General features: G+C 37.8%; 1 protein-coding gene across 4 annotated transcripts in view; it reads left to right on the top strand.

The window, feature by feature from the left end:
- ptprub (protein tyrosine phosphatase receptor type Ub) overlaps nucleotides 1-13,414 on the top strand; it is a 311,934-nt gene that overhangs the window by 190,584 nt on the left and 107,936 nt on the right. For all 4 annotated transcript variants that reach the window (XM_014016596.1, XM_014016595.1, XM_014016594.1 and 1 more), the window contains exon 7: nucleotides 5,698-5,991. In XM_014016596.1, coding sequence (XP_013872050.1) covers nucleotides 5,698-5,991 — 294 coding nt within the window. The remainder of the gene's footprint in view (nucleotides 1-5,697; nucleotides 5,992-13,414) is intronic.

Genomic DNA, 13,414 nt, shown 5'->3' with positions numbered 1-13,414 from the left:
CGAAACGTTTCATTAGAGAAGAACCCGTCCAGAAGACCTATACAATTTTTTTTCTTTTAGGTCCACTAATTCTAAAGCACTAACGCACTGAAAAAAAATAGAAAAAGCTAATTCTAAAGCACTAAAATAACCCAGTTGATCCATGGAACATTCTTCAACAGGCAAYGAGCCACATGTTGCCATGTTGCTCTCTTAAGCCTTATCATTAACATTCCTCAGCCTTATTTRAGTTCATTTATTGTCAGTATGTCACCTGGTGGATAAGTGACACACATRTGAACATAATGTGTGATAGCTTTAACTGTCAGCTGTTAACATTAACATTGATCAATAACATTTATAGACGTCAGTTAGTGCTTCTAAATTTAGCAAGTGCTAATCCACTAATGAATTCTAAAATTAACAAAAGCCCTAAAGCACTAATCAGGAAATTAGTTCCCCTATTAGTGCTTTAGGGGAACTGTGCCCACCATTGCTAAATAACATAGAAGTGCAGAATACCACAGGGCTTTTTTTTTCACCATGACCTCCTGTAGTAGTGTYCAATATATTATGATTCTACTACACATGGAACACTAAATGTACCAATTAATAAATCCTACATTTGCTTTGTGATTGCAAATTCTACGCTGTTTTCTGTTGATGTCAGCAAACTTCCTGTTCGAGACGTTGGAGGACAAACAACAAACTCGCCACACTTTACTCATTYTCCTCTTCTATCGATGCAAAATGCCCAGTTTCTGTGCTTTTGTAAGCTACTGTAATCGGCGACACAGAAATGGGTTGAGCTTTTACCATTAATCGGCCAATTATCTATAACCAGGGAAAGGAAAGGGCTTAAAGATCAAGAAAAAGATGATCATTATGGTCGTCAAGAATCGCATAGAAGGAGTTTAATGACTCAACCCTACATATGTTTGTGTCTTCTCTTCTCACGTCTTATCAGTCTGGATCTCTACTATTATATTTCCTTTAGTTAATTTCCATTTTTCAATTTAAAACGTGTTGAATAGTTTTACGCATCACCGGGCTGGTGCTTGGACAGACAATTTCTATAAAATAAAATTACAATCTGGTTGTAACGTTTTGCTCTCGTATGTGAAATACAACAGCAAATTTGTTGGGTGGCTCAGTTGGTAGAACTGTTGACTCTCAGCAAGAAAGTTGCTAGATCGATTCCCGGTCGGGGATCTTTCTGAGATGTTTCTGTGTTCCTTCCATGCATGCATTTTTTTTGTTTGGTACTTTGGTTTCCTCCAACAGACCCTGACAAATACTGTATCATTAGTTGATCATCATTGATAATACTGTAGCATTAGTTTTTTATAGCCCTTTTGAGACCGTCAATGGCGCTTTACGAATTTATGAATGTTAGGCTAATTGGTAACTCTAAATTGTCCCTCAGTGTGAGTGTTGAGGTTGTTTGTCTCGTTTGTCTCTATGTGTCTCTGTAATGGACTTGTTCAGGGTGTACTCCGCCCCATGCTGCTGGATAACATATGCAACACTGTTTGAATTGTTTTTATATTTATATTTGTTTTTGTAATTATTTTAGGTTTTTAAACATGCGTGTCCTCTCTGACATTGATCAAGAAGTACTGCAGCTCCCTCTGCACCCCTACTTCCCACAGCCATGGTCAAAAATCCTTCTTGTCTAATTTTAGCTGTTGCTTTCCCCCCACTGTTTTAGAAGAGAAGAGTCTTTTGTCTGACAAAGCACTGCATGTGGACACGATGACCAGCTGTAAGTTATGTTCAGGTCAACAAGCTGTAACTTTAGCTTCTTAACAGACTTTACAAGAACTTAATAAATACCTTTCCCCTCCACTGCACTGCTAAGAAAGGGCTTCATCATTCTGTTAATAAGCTTGGTCTAATTCTTTAAGCAATGCAGAAAGCATGCAGATTTCTCAGTGAAATTCTTCTAGGGCTTTGTAGTGAAAATTGTTGGATTTGTTACAATTTTTTATATATTTTTTACAGTTAAAGATCTGCTGTCAAAGACGTTGCATTTATATCAATGTAAACACAAATAAAAATCCAGATACACAGTTGTTATTAGATTGATTAAAACAATATGGCAAAAAATAAACAAAACTAGTAAAAATTCTGAAGACATTAAAAAAAATGTGACTACAGCCACCATCTGAAAATCCAACAAACCTCAACTTTTTGTCTTTAAAGCCCAATAGGTATTTACTTTTTGAAATCCTACATTTTGATGTAGAAATGATACAAGAAATATAACAAAAAACAAGATCAAAGGAATTTTWTTGTAGTGYAGTGGTCACCTAGGGGTGGAATAAATAAGCTGCGTCCTCGTGAAGCACGAGCGCGTTCGCTGTCCAACTCAACTCCACAGACTGACTGCKTTAGTTCAGAAAWGTTRGTTTAAAWGAGAGGAAGTGTTATTGAGCACTGCCAGGTGTTGTTTGTCTTAAACAACATTGTTGACGTCTGCACAGTCGAACAGCTCGTTCTGACCTGCTCTATGCTGAGACCATTTTAAAGAACAAAAATACTGATTTACTGAAAACTTAAAAATGAATTATTTCATATAAAACATTCATTATAATGATTCAGATCAAATAATTATAAAATGTTTCAAAATAAAGCTTAACTATAATGCAAAGTTTAGTTTAGTAAAATATTTAAACTTAAAAATCTATAATCTATAATCAATTACTGTGGTTTCACAGTAAAAGTTCAAACAGTGATTTACATCAAAGCACAATAAAACATTGTAATAACATTATTTTGTGTTTTCTTTTATTGTACATTGATACAATTATGAATAAAATAAGATTATTCTGTTTATTTCTGATTAATAAGAAGAAAATTTCTCTTTACTGTTTAAGAAAACACGTTATGACTTTAAAGGCACAGTGTGTAGGATTTTGTCAATTCTTTTAGCTGAAACTGAGATAATCACTAATGACAATAATAAAAAACATGTCTAATCATTGCAGACAAAGACCTTGTTTTATTATTTTTACCTTATAAAAAGCTGTTTATATCTCCATGGTCGCGGGTCGCCACAACAGGCAGCCGCCATCTTGCACCGCCATCTTGTCAACGAAGGCTCATGAAGGACAAACTGYGGTGGCGGCGTCAAAAACGGTTTTAGTTGTAATACTATAAATGTAATGTTGTCTGTCATTGTAGCTGGGATAATTTTACTYATTAAAGCTCATAATCTTACCACTTGAAACATCACTAGCCCTGAAGCTGCTGGTAGACAACGCGGTTGGAATTATCAAAGGTTTTTGACACCTGAGAGACACCGTAGCAACTCCTTTGCGTTTGGAAGCGGGCGGTGGGGGTGGGGGGAGGACCAGGGAGGATGATTCAACCACTCAACCACTAGATGTCGCTGAAAACAACAAATCCTACACACTGTGCCTTTAACTTGAGCAGAGTTCTGTCTCTTTAAAGGAGGCCTTCTGAGACCAAGGTCAAAGACAGGTGGAACTGTTTATTCCACCCCTAGGTGACCACTACAGTAGTGATTGACTAAATTGTATCTACACCATACACCAGATTTACTGATTGAGCCGCATAATTTCATGTATTTTTATAGGGTTTTTCTTAAGCTCCAAGAGCAGATTTGAATCAGAAATTGTGACGAAGGATAACACGAGTGCTCGAGCAGTGGCCTCACTAAGAATAAAAAGAGGGAAAAAAATATTTACTACAACTGCGATCTTACAAACTGTGGGATGAAAAATGAGCGAGTTGTTTAAAGTTTATTCCCGCTGGCTGCTTTCTCGTGGCTCGACGTTGGCCTTTGTAGCGAGGAGGCAGCCAACCTAAAGACGAGCCGCTGCAGGCCGAGGGAACCAGAACAGAGCAGAGGTTGGGTTCACCTAATGTTTAAAGCACACAGAGGAGGAGGGCCGGAGGCAAAAAAAAAAAAAAAACAAATAATAAAATAAAATGAATAAAAGCAGAGGCAGCTCGGCAGGAATGAAGGATTAGTCACAGCCACAAATCTTCCTCTGATCTTTACTCACGCTTTGTCTTCGTTTCTCGTCTTTACGCCCGTTCCTCAATCTCACGGCGTAATTGATCCGCCTGTAAGTGACATTTAACCCCCACGGGGCTCCTGAATAAATCCTCGGGTTGAAAATCTTGTCCGACGGTGATGCAGAGTCGGCTGTTTTTGTCACGGTGAGCAGCGAGGAGGACGGGTCGAGGAAGAGCCACGAACAGCGCTTCATCACAGCCTTACAGAGTTGTCACGCTCATTGGGTTAGACGCACAGCTGTTCCTTTCAGTCACCACTTTAGCTAACGTTTGTGCCAGGACTCGGAATCCTTCACTGATAGGCAGGACTGATCTGCTGTGTGAACACGTTTTGACCTGCTCACATCCCGGAGTCTCTAGAAACTCATTGAAAAGCTTGTTAGACTTTAAGTTACCTAAAAGGCCCGTGATTAGTTATTAAACGAATGCTACAGTTTTACCTCTCGAGAATGTCCTGCAGCTAATGCTTTTAATAATTAAAGGCCCGGAAGTGATGCAAGTTTTAAACCAAGAACACCTTATGATGAGGAGGGATGGAGTTGTAGCCGTTTTGGTCTATCTTAGTAAATAACTGAACCATACCTAACTATACCAAATGTTAACTTGATATCTGTACAATTGAAGCGACCGATCCTGCTTTTAAATCCTTTCTTTTCATATTTAAATCTTTCTTTTATGGTCTACATAAAGTGGAACTGCCAACGCTTTGCTCTGAATTCCTACTTATTTTAACTCCAAAGGCCCCTCTTTCACACCTGCTTTGAGGTGCCTCTGAGAGCTAGGGGTGGGTCATCGATTCCATCAACACCAAGATGAGTATCGGTATCAGATCGATGCTAGTGTGATGAGATCAATTCTTCATTTTACACTTTATTTAAAGTTTAACTTTAATTAAAAAAAAGTCAGTAACGCAGAGTCTACAGACTGTGCCTGCAATATGTGTAGTAGAAGGTAACGGGAGTTATTTTACTTTTAAACTCTTACATTTTTTTATTTTGCTGTAGTTGGTTAATAGAAACATTTGCTTAAAATCTTTGTCCTGAATTTTTTTGTCATAACTGACTAAAGAAACTCTGTAAAAAAAACTCTGAGTTCCTTTAAATCAAGACTGAAAACCCATCTGTTTAGAGTTACTTATGAAACATTATAAATGAAACATTAATAAATATTTTGATGTGTAACGGTGATACCTGACAAACTGTCATGCTCCAATTGTTAACTGTGTTCCATGACTTTGTATTTGTGTTTTTATGATGTGAAGCATTTTGAACTGTCTTGTTACTGAAATGTGCTATACAAATAAACTTGATTGACAAAGGCAAAATCACACAATTGTTAAATGAACATGACAAGTATCTGTATTGAAATTGGTGATGCAGACGCGATAAAAATACCCAATTGGTGAGAGAAACTCGTTTTGGTGCTGTCTCTTTGAATACACATAAAGCATTTCACCTCTCACCCCTCAGTGATCATCATCCACTCCACAACGTTCGGCCATTTTTACCATTTGATAGCAGAGACGTGATTATCTTGCAGAAATCCTAGAAACTCTAAGTACACAACAAAATGTCTTTAAGGAATGAAAAGATGGATTCTGCTTGATACGTTTCCTTTCAAGTAAACAAAAACCCAAGAAAAAACATCTTTATTTTTCTCTGTCTTTGACAGTACCTCCATCCCCCATCGCGCCGCCTCAGCTGCTGCGCGCCGGCTCCACCTACCTGATCATCCAGCTCAACACCAACTCCATCCTGGGAGACGGCCCCATCATCAGGAAGGAGATCGAGTACCGAGCCAGTCAGTCCCCGTGGTCCGAGGTGCACGGGGTCAACATGGTCACCTATAAGCTGTGGCACCTGGATCCGGACACCGAATACCACATCAGCGTGCTGCTGACCCGGCCTGGAGAAGGAGGCACCGGCCCTCCTGGTCCTCCTCTTGTGAGCAGGACCAAGTGCGCAGGTGAGCTTTCCATCGCTTTTCACCAGTTCTTTTTTTCTAAAATTGGTGACTTTTACCCCCAATTTTTAAGCCTTGCTTGAACATCTGAGGATTTAGGTGGTGATTTTATCAAGTATTTCACAAACACGAGCAGCAGCTGCTTCTGTCTTCCAAGTTGAAAACAACCTTCTCCCAGCTTTCATTTATATTGCATGGCGTTTGTTTTAAAGGTACCTGCCGGGGATTTTCTTGTAAGCAAATAAAATTTATGTCTACATTCTGTGGAACTTATCAAAGTGCTCCTCTTGTACCCTTGATTCCTCACTCTTCAGAACTCAAAAAACCCCTACAGGAAACCTTTAGTATGAATAATACATCGATTATTGTCTGCCTCATCAGTAGTTTGCTCTAAATTTTGCATTGTTCAGAAGAGAACTGTTGTTTTCTTTTTGTAGTTTTATCAAGTGTTGGTTTTGGAACACAAACAAAATAACGTTTTTTATATAATAGGCATTGGAACTATTATAAAAACAGACTTTTTGAACACAAAGTAAAAAAAAAGTAAAGTGAAAGGACTGTTTAGATGATGAAATGCAGTCTTAATGAGATGATTCTCATTTACCAACAGAGCTGCTCAGTAAATTTAATTGTCCAGGCTCGTACCTATAAATATGTCTCATAAACATGATTCCTTTGCATGTAATTAGGACATTCTAATAAAGATCCTCAGCTCAATGTACCGATGCCCCGCGGCCTCATGCTGTAACTTATGTAACATAATGAGACTCTTTCATTATGAAGCCAAATCTGTCCCGATAATCTGCTGAAAATTCAATCAGAGAGGAGCCGATAGACAAACTCTGACTCAGTCACCGGGCGGAGTTATCTCATAAGAAACGACACATTTGTTATCACGGATGTTCTCTGAACTCCGGAGCTGTGGGAGACTGAAAGCGAGACTTTTAATTGCTGCTCGCATGGTAATATCGGTTTGAGGGTTATTTAAAAGATAACAGATGGATGATTGCAGGGGCTAGCCTCGAGCCTGAGTCGTTGGTGCGTTCCTCAGAAGATAGAAGTATGTAAGTTTAGAGACATGACGTTAAGAGTTTTCTTGGTTTTGGCATCTGATTAGCACGCTGGTGGAGTTAGCGAGGTGGGTTAGTGAACAAAACAGCTGAGTTTTAAGCCATAAGAGTTCAAACACAGGGTTATTTGACTATTTTCAATCAATCGGTGTTGTAGTGTCAAATTTCTACTGTAACACTTTCAAACACTTTTAGAAGTTATTTTTTGTTGACAAATCCTACATTGGCTCTGCGTCTGCTGTAAAGCGGGCGCTGTACCGGTCCGTCGTGGTGAAGAGAGAGCTGAGTCAAAAAGCGAAGCTCTCGATTTACCAGTCGATCTATGTTCCTACCCTCATCTATGGTCATGAGCTTTGGGTCATGACCAAAAGAACGAGGTCCCGGATACAAGCGGCCGAAATGGGTTTCCTCCGCAGGGTGGCTGGGCTCTCCCTTAGAGATAGGATGAGAAGCTCAGTCATCCGGGAGGGACTCAGAGTAGAGCCACTGCTCCTCCACGTCGAAAGGAGCCAGTTGAGGTGGTTCATCTGGTTAGGATGCCTCCTGGATGCCTCCCTGGTGAGGTGTTCCGGGCACGTCCCACTGGGAGGAGGCCCCGAGGAAGACCCAGGACACACTGGAGGGACTATGTCTCTCGGCTGGCCTGGGAACGCCTTGGAGTTCCCCCGGAGGAGCTGGAAGAAGTGGCTGGGGAGAGGGAGGTCTGGGCCTCCCTTCTGAAGCTGCTGCCCCAGCGACCCGACCCCGGATAGGYGGAAGAAAATGGATGGATGGAAATCCTACATTGCTGTATGTAGTGGAAAACAACTTAAGGTGCAGAAATATGTGATCAAAAATGTTATTCACTACAATGGTCTCCGAGTCATTTTATTGCAATAAAATGAGAGTTAACATAGCAATACAAGTTGAGTCTGAGGACACAGCCCCAGTGAAATATATTTTATTCTCTTCCAGTAGAAACCAGTCCAAAACCAGTTCCTATTTGACGTGCAAGTAGTGGTTCTTATCTGAGCAGCAAATATTCCTAGTTTCAGTTAAAATCCCGTTACATGGTCCTTCAACAAAGAAGAACATCTTAAAATATGGTTATAATTCCTATTTTATTGTTACATGTTCACACTGCAGTAGTGCAGAAACCACAGTCGTATGCAGTGGTGGACAAAGTACTCAACTCTAGTACTTGAGTAAAAGTATTGATACTCATGGTCAAATCTACTCCACTACAAGTAAAAGTTACTCAGTCAAAAATCTACTCAAGTAAAAGTACTGAAGTACTTACTTTTGAAAATACTTAAGTATTCAGAAGTACATGCATTTTAAAGTACTTAAGTACAAAGTAAAAGTACAAATTACATATTTTTCTTTTCTTTTTCTTGTCACTTCAGTAGAAAACTAAACTAAATATTAGTTTATTTAGTTTATTTATTCATCATCAGTGATCTTTTTTTAAGTGAAGAGAAAATAGAGACAGAGAGAAAAACAGAGAGAGAAGTAATTAGAACGATAGAAAGATTGAAATAGCGATTAGAAGTATATTAAATATACACCAACAAAACACAGGACCACACACCCAACATCTGTCCGCTCACCTGAAAAATAAATGGATAAATACATAGAGGGCATATATAAAAATATACACATACCCATACATATATAAAGATATACATACATACATGCCTACATTCAGAAATATTGTCAGTATATACACATAGACATATATACACACTCAGTGACCAGTCAGAACTATAAGCTACGCATGTGATTGGTTACCTTTGTGATGAACATAGCTTGTGGCCAATTGCATTTCATGAAAAGAAAAACCGGAACAACGGATTTTTTTCCTTTCTTTTTTTTTTACAGCGGATTATAAAGCTATGCTGATCTAAAAGAAACGACTAACTACAAGCTTCCTAGAAATGTAGTGGAGTAAAAAGTACAATATTTGTCTTTGAAATGTAGTGGAGTAAAAGTAAAAAGTTCCCAAATAAATAACTACTCAAGTAAAGTAAAGATACTCAAAAAATGTACTTAATTACAGTAATAAAGTAAAAGTACTTTGTTACTGTCCACCACTGGTCGTATGAGAAGTTAAAGCTTGAAGAACAAGAAAAGACACATTAAAGGTGCCCTGCCGGAAACTTACAACATGAGTTAAAACAATTCAGAATAATGTTACAATGAATATTTAGTGTATTTTATGAATAAAACATAGCTGAAACACCGTCAAAATATAAATACATGGGCAACAATTTTATTTTCCTTCACTCTGCATGACCTGCTGTCTTCGATTCATCCCACTAACAAGGGTTGCTGGTTTTTTGCCTCCGATTTTGAGTGATTGTAAAAAATGTTTTTAAAATGTACAATTTGGCATTTGTTTATTTTTCTTGTGCTGAACCCACACAAACTCTCATACCAAGCTATGTTACTGAAGATTATTATAGTTTGAATTTATACCTGAGTAAAAAGGGGCAGATATTATAAGATTTTGTTCTTCTCTCTTCCGCCTTTCATTTAATTTTATTTGTATTTATTTTTTATTGTACAAAAAGTTTTTTTTAATGGAATGAATAAAGTTTGAAAAAAATAAAAATAAAAAAGTACCTAACTAAGACATACACATACCATAACACCCCTAAGACTGAAGCTATAAAACCTTTTATTTTAATTTTGGTAACATTATGCTGACGTACACAGTATCTTTCTAATATGCGTTATTATGTCTCTTAAAAATTACGCAACACTTTTGAATACACACCACTGTTTTTAGTTCATGGTTGAGTCTACAGAGCACAATAACGGCAAGGAGAGAAAAAAATTTTTTGAAGCCTATAAGAAAAGCAGGTTTTACTTTGGAATCACATTACAATTTAGGGATTATAGACACAACAAAGGCTTTGAATGGGAACACATCGTACAGTAGCAAAGCAGGATGTCATGTAGGCATGAGTCACGCAATCTAACATGTATAAAATGTAAATGAAGACAATATTTTACAAATTGTTTTATTTTGAATAAAAGATAACTTATGCACAGTGGGTATTTTCTTTCATTTATATGAAAAACAGTCTTTGTTTAGATGACAAGCAGAAATTTAAGCAAAATCGCTGTTATACCCGTGGTGGTGTGGACTTCTACATTACTGGAATATCAAAATATAAAAGCAGAATATTGTTAGCTTGACTTAACGTCTCAAAGAGCTTTAGCTTGGGGGGGGGGGTATTTACAATTGCCTTTCAGTTATTAACCATCAACGCGCATATTTAATTAGTAACAGAATCAAGCTTAAATAAAAAAGTCATTAAAAAAGTCAGTCTTTTTTGTACGTACAGCAAACATAGGTGTGAGTAAAGTATTTCAAACTCAAACTATTTCATTCCATAAAAACAAAATTATATGTACAATAAAAAAGAAAATACAAATAAAATGAAATGAAAGGCGGCAGAGAGAAGAAAAAAATCTTATCATATCTGCCCATTTTTTCTCAAGTATAAATTCAAACTATAATAATCTTCAGTTAACAAAACAAAACATTGAATCTTTCAGGAACGACAAATTGAATGGCTACATATTAAACCATTTMATTTGTTTTTAAAAATCTAATCTTTATCATTCTCTTAAACATATACAGTATATTGATGTGACATTTTTAACATCATCTTCCAAATTATTCCACAATCTCACTCCTTGGATTGAAACAGACTGCAGTATCTTAAAAACTCAGTGTCTCAYGTCTACGTTGACCCATGAAAATAAAGTATTCAAATGTCTCCATGGAAGGCAATAAATGCATTTATAAAATTATCCAGTAGTAATACCATATCAGTATCTAGTATCACGTTAAATGTTGTGGAAATGCTGCAAAAAAAGGTCCATCTTATAAAGTAATTGGAGTAATGTCGACAAATTATTATTATTTATTATTTATTTACCTTTATTTAACCAGGCAAGTCCAGTTGAGATCTCAGATCTCTTTTTCAAGGGAAGCCTGGGCCTGAAGGCAACCTATTGTACATGTTTTTTGTGGGGTGGGGGAAATTGGAGTACCTGAAAACCCACGAGGAGAACATGCAAACTCCACACAGAAAGACCCCAGGTCCGAAYCGGGGATCGAACCCAGGACATTCTTGCTGTGAGGCGTCTGTGCTAACCACTGAGCCGTCGTGCTGCCAAAACAAAACTTTAATGCAAATATGGCCAGTAATATTGTAAAATTTAATTCAGTTTAACAAACCATCAAGCGTATTAGTATTCAGACTTCTAGTAAATTAAACTCTGATGTTGATAAAGGTGGATTAAAAAAATCTCATTATTAAAGAATGTTTGTCATCTCAGCTGTGATTTTCCAGTTTTTTTTTTCTTGTAGTTTTGTTGAACATTTTGTTCTTCTCACAATTCTTTAATTTTCTCTGTGCAAACCACCAAGGAGWATAACACTATACATCACAGCTGCATTTATGCTAATTTCTAATTATATGTGCAGCACAGAGCATGAAAAATGCTCCGTACACAGGGAAGACGCTGGCAGTCATTAGCCCTGCCTGAATCTGCATTGTGTACATTGTACAGTCACAGGCGCACAGAAAGGGAGGCTTTTGTTGCCCTGAGGCAGTCTGTAGACTCGTGTTTTCCCTGGTCATCACTCTTGTCTGTACCCAACGGTCTCTTCYCGCCACACACACCATCCCTCACACATCTTCCGACCTCTCTGGGCCTCCTCTCCGATGACATATTAAAGCTACTCTCCTCTCCCAACAGCCGAAGACGCACCTCATTCATCAGTCTCTGCGAGTGAACTCACAGCACTCCAACCTTGTCTGGATGCTCATTTTAAACTAGAGGGAACCAGAGAAATTTACAACGAAACAAAAAATATATATAAAATAAAAGAGAGAAGGTATTGAGAGGGAGAGGAAGTGAAGGAATYGTGTAGGTTTGAGGACCTAAGATAAGCCACAGCATGATAACTTTGAGTTAAAATACCACAGTGTTATGGTATTTAAATAAAAAATTTAAATGTTTCATATGATTTTGTAAGAAATATTTGTGTTCAAAGACTGAAGTCACTAGAAAACCACCAATGTTAAATAATATAATTGTTAGACGGGATAAAACCAAACAAAACCAGAATTCTGGAGTGAGGATTTATTGCCATTCAGATCTGACAGGAAACCACACACTGCCGGCCAACCAGGAAGTCGATCCATTTATACAGAGTCTTCAATGCCCGCGTTCGCCCCCTACTGACCTACGGCTGAATCACGGGCATTCATACACAATTCTCCCCTAATGTTTTCATAACGGATAAATATGTGTTGTTATAGACATTTCGGACATGTAACTAATCTATATCAATCAACACTTTATAGCTTAAACATTATGAAAAGGAAAACCTAAAAATATAGTCTTGTGCTTTTAACATCAGTACTAGTGCTGGGCRGTATACCGTTTTGTACCGAATACCGGTTTTTATTTTTGTCATGATATGGGTTTTCTGAATACCAGACATACCGGTTTAAATAGCCTGAAARCGTGCAGACCGTTTCGTCGCGGCCACCAGTGAACTGTTTMCCGGGGGACACTTTTCCTCGCAGCACCGCTATGTGCGTTAGCATGCTAATGTTATTGTTGAGCAGTTTGTTGCAACGGTGGGTGGCGAGTCCGCTGCTTATATTGACTGACGTTAAAAAACATCCCGTTTTCACCATCGGTCAATGTAGTAAACACATTTTCAGTGACGTGCACGGTTAGATTTAACGCGAGGTTAGTTAATATGGAGACGTTATGCTGATGGAGACTTAACGTGGTTCTACTGTGAAAAGCCCAGGGGGGAAGTAGTTTGTAGTAGAATTGTAATTGACTGGTGAGCAAGGTGAGTCGTGCTTATAAGCTTTATTAAATAACATAAAACAGTAGACCCGATCATAATCTTTTCTTAACCTTCCTCCTTCATGACTGGACCAAAATACGTGATTACAGTCTCCAACTACCAGTCAGAGAAAAGACATTTAGAGGAGGGAAACAGAGACACAGACAGAGGTACAGTAAAAGAAAAAAGTCAATAAGCAGTGTTTGTACATTTTATTTTCAGCTGACCTGTGATGAAAAGAAAAATACCGTGATATACCGTGAAACCAGTGTAAACGTTGAAAATACCGTGATATAAGATTTTGGTCATACCGCCTAGCTCTAATCAGTACTAATCTGTAATAACTATAAATTTGTTCAAATTTTTTGCTGATGTTTAAAAACAGAAATGCAACTTATATTACTGCCACTTAAACAGTATCACGTACAGTATTACTGTCATTATGTTTTAGTTGATTTATTGTAATCCAACTAACGATCTCTAATCT

This window comes from Austrofundulus limnaeus, unplaced genomic scaffold (assembly GCF_001266775.1).
Source record: "Austrofundulus limnaeus strain Quisiro unplaced genomic scaffold, Austrofundulus_limnaeus-1.0 Scaffold148, whole genome shotgun sequence".
Taxonomy (NCBI): domain Eukaryota; kingdom Metazoa; phylum Chordata; class Actinopteri; order Cyprinodontiformes; family Rivulidae; genus Austrofundulus; species Austrofundulus limnaeus.
The sequence above is the reverse complement of the archived record's forward strand: the minus strand, read 5'-3'. Positions and strand labels throughout refer to the sequence as shown.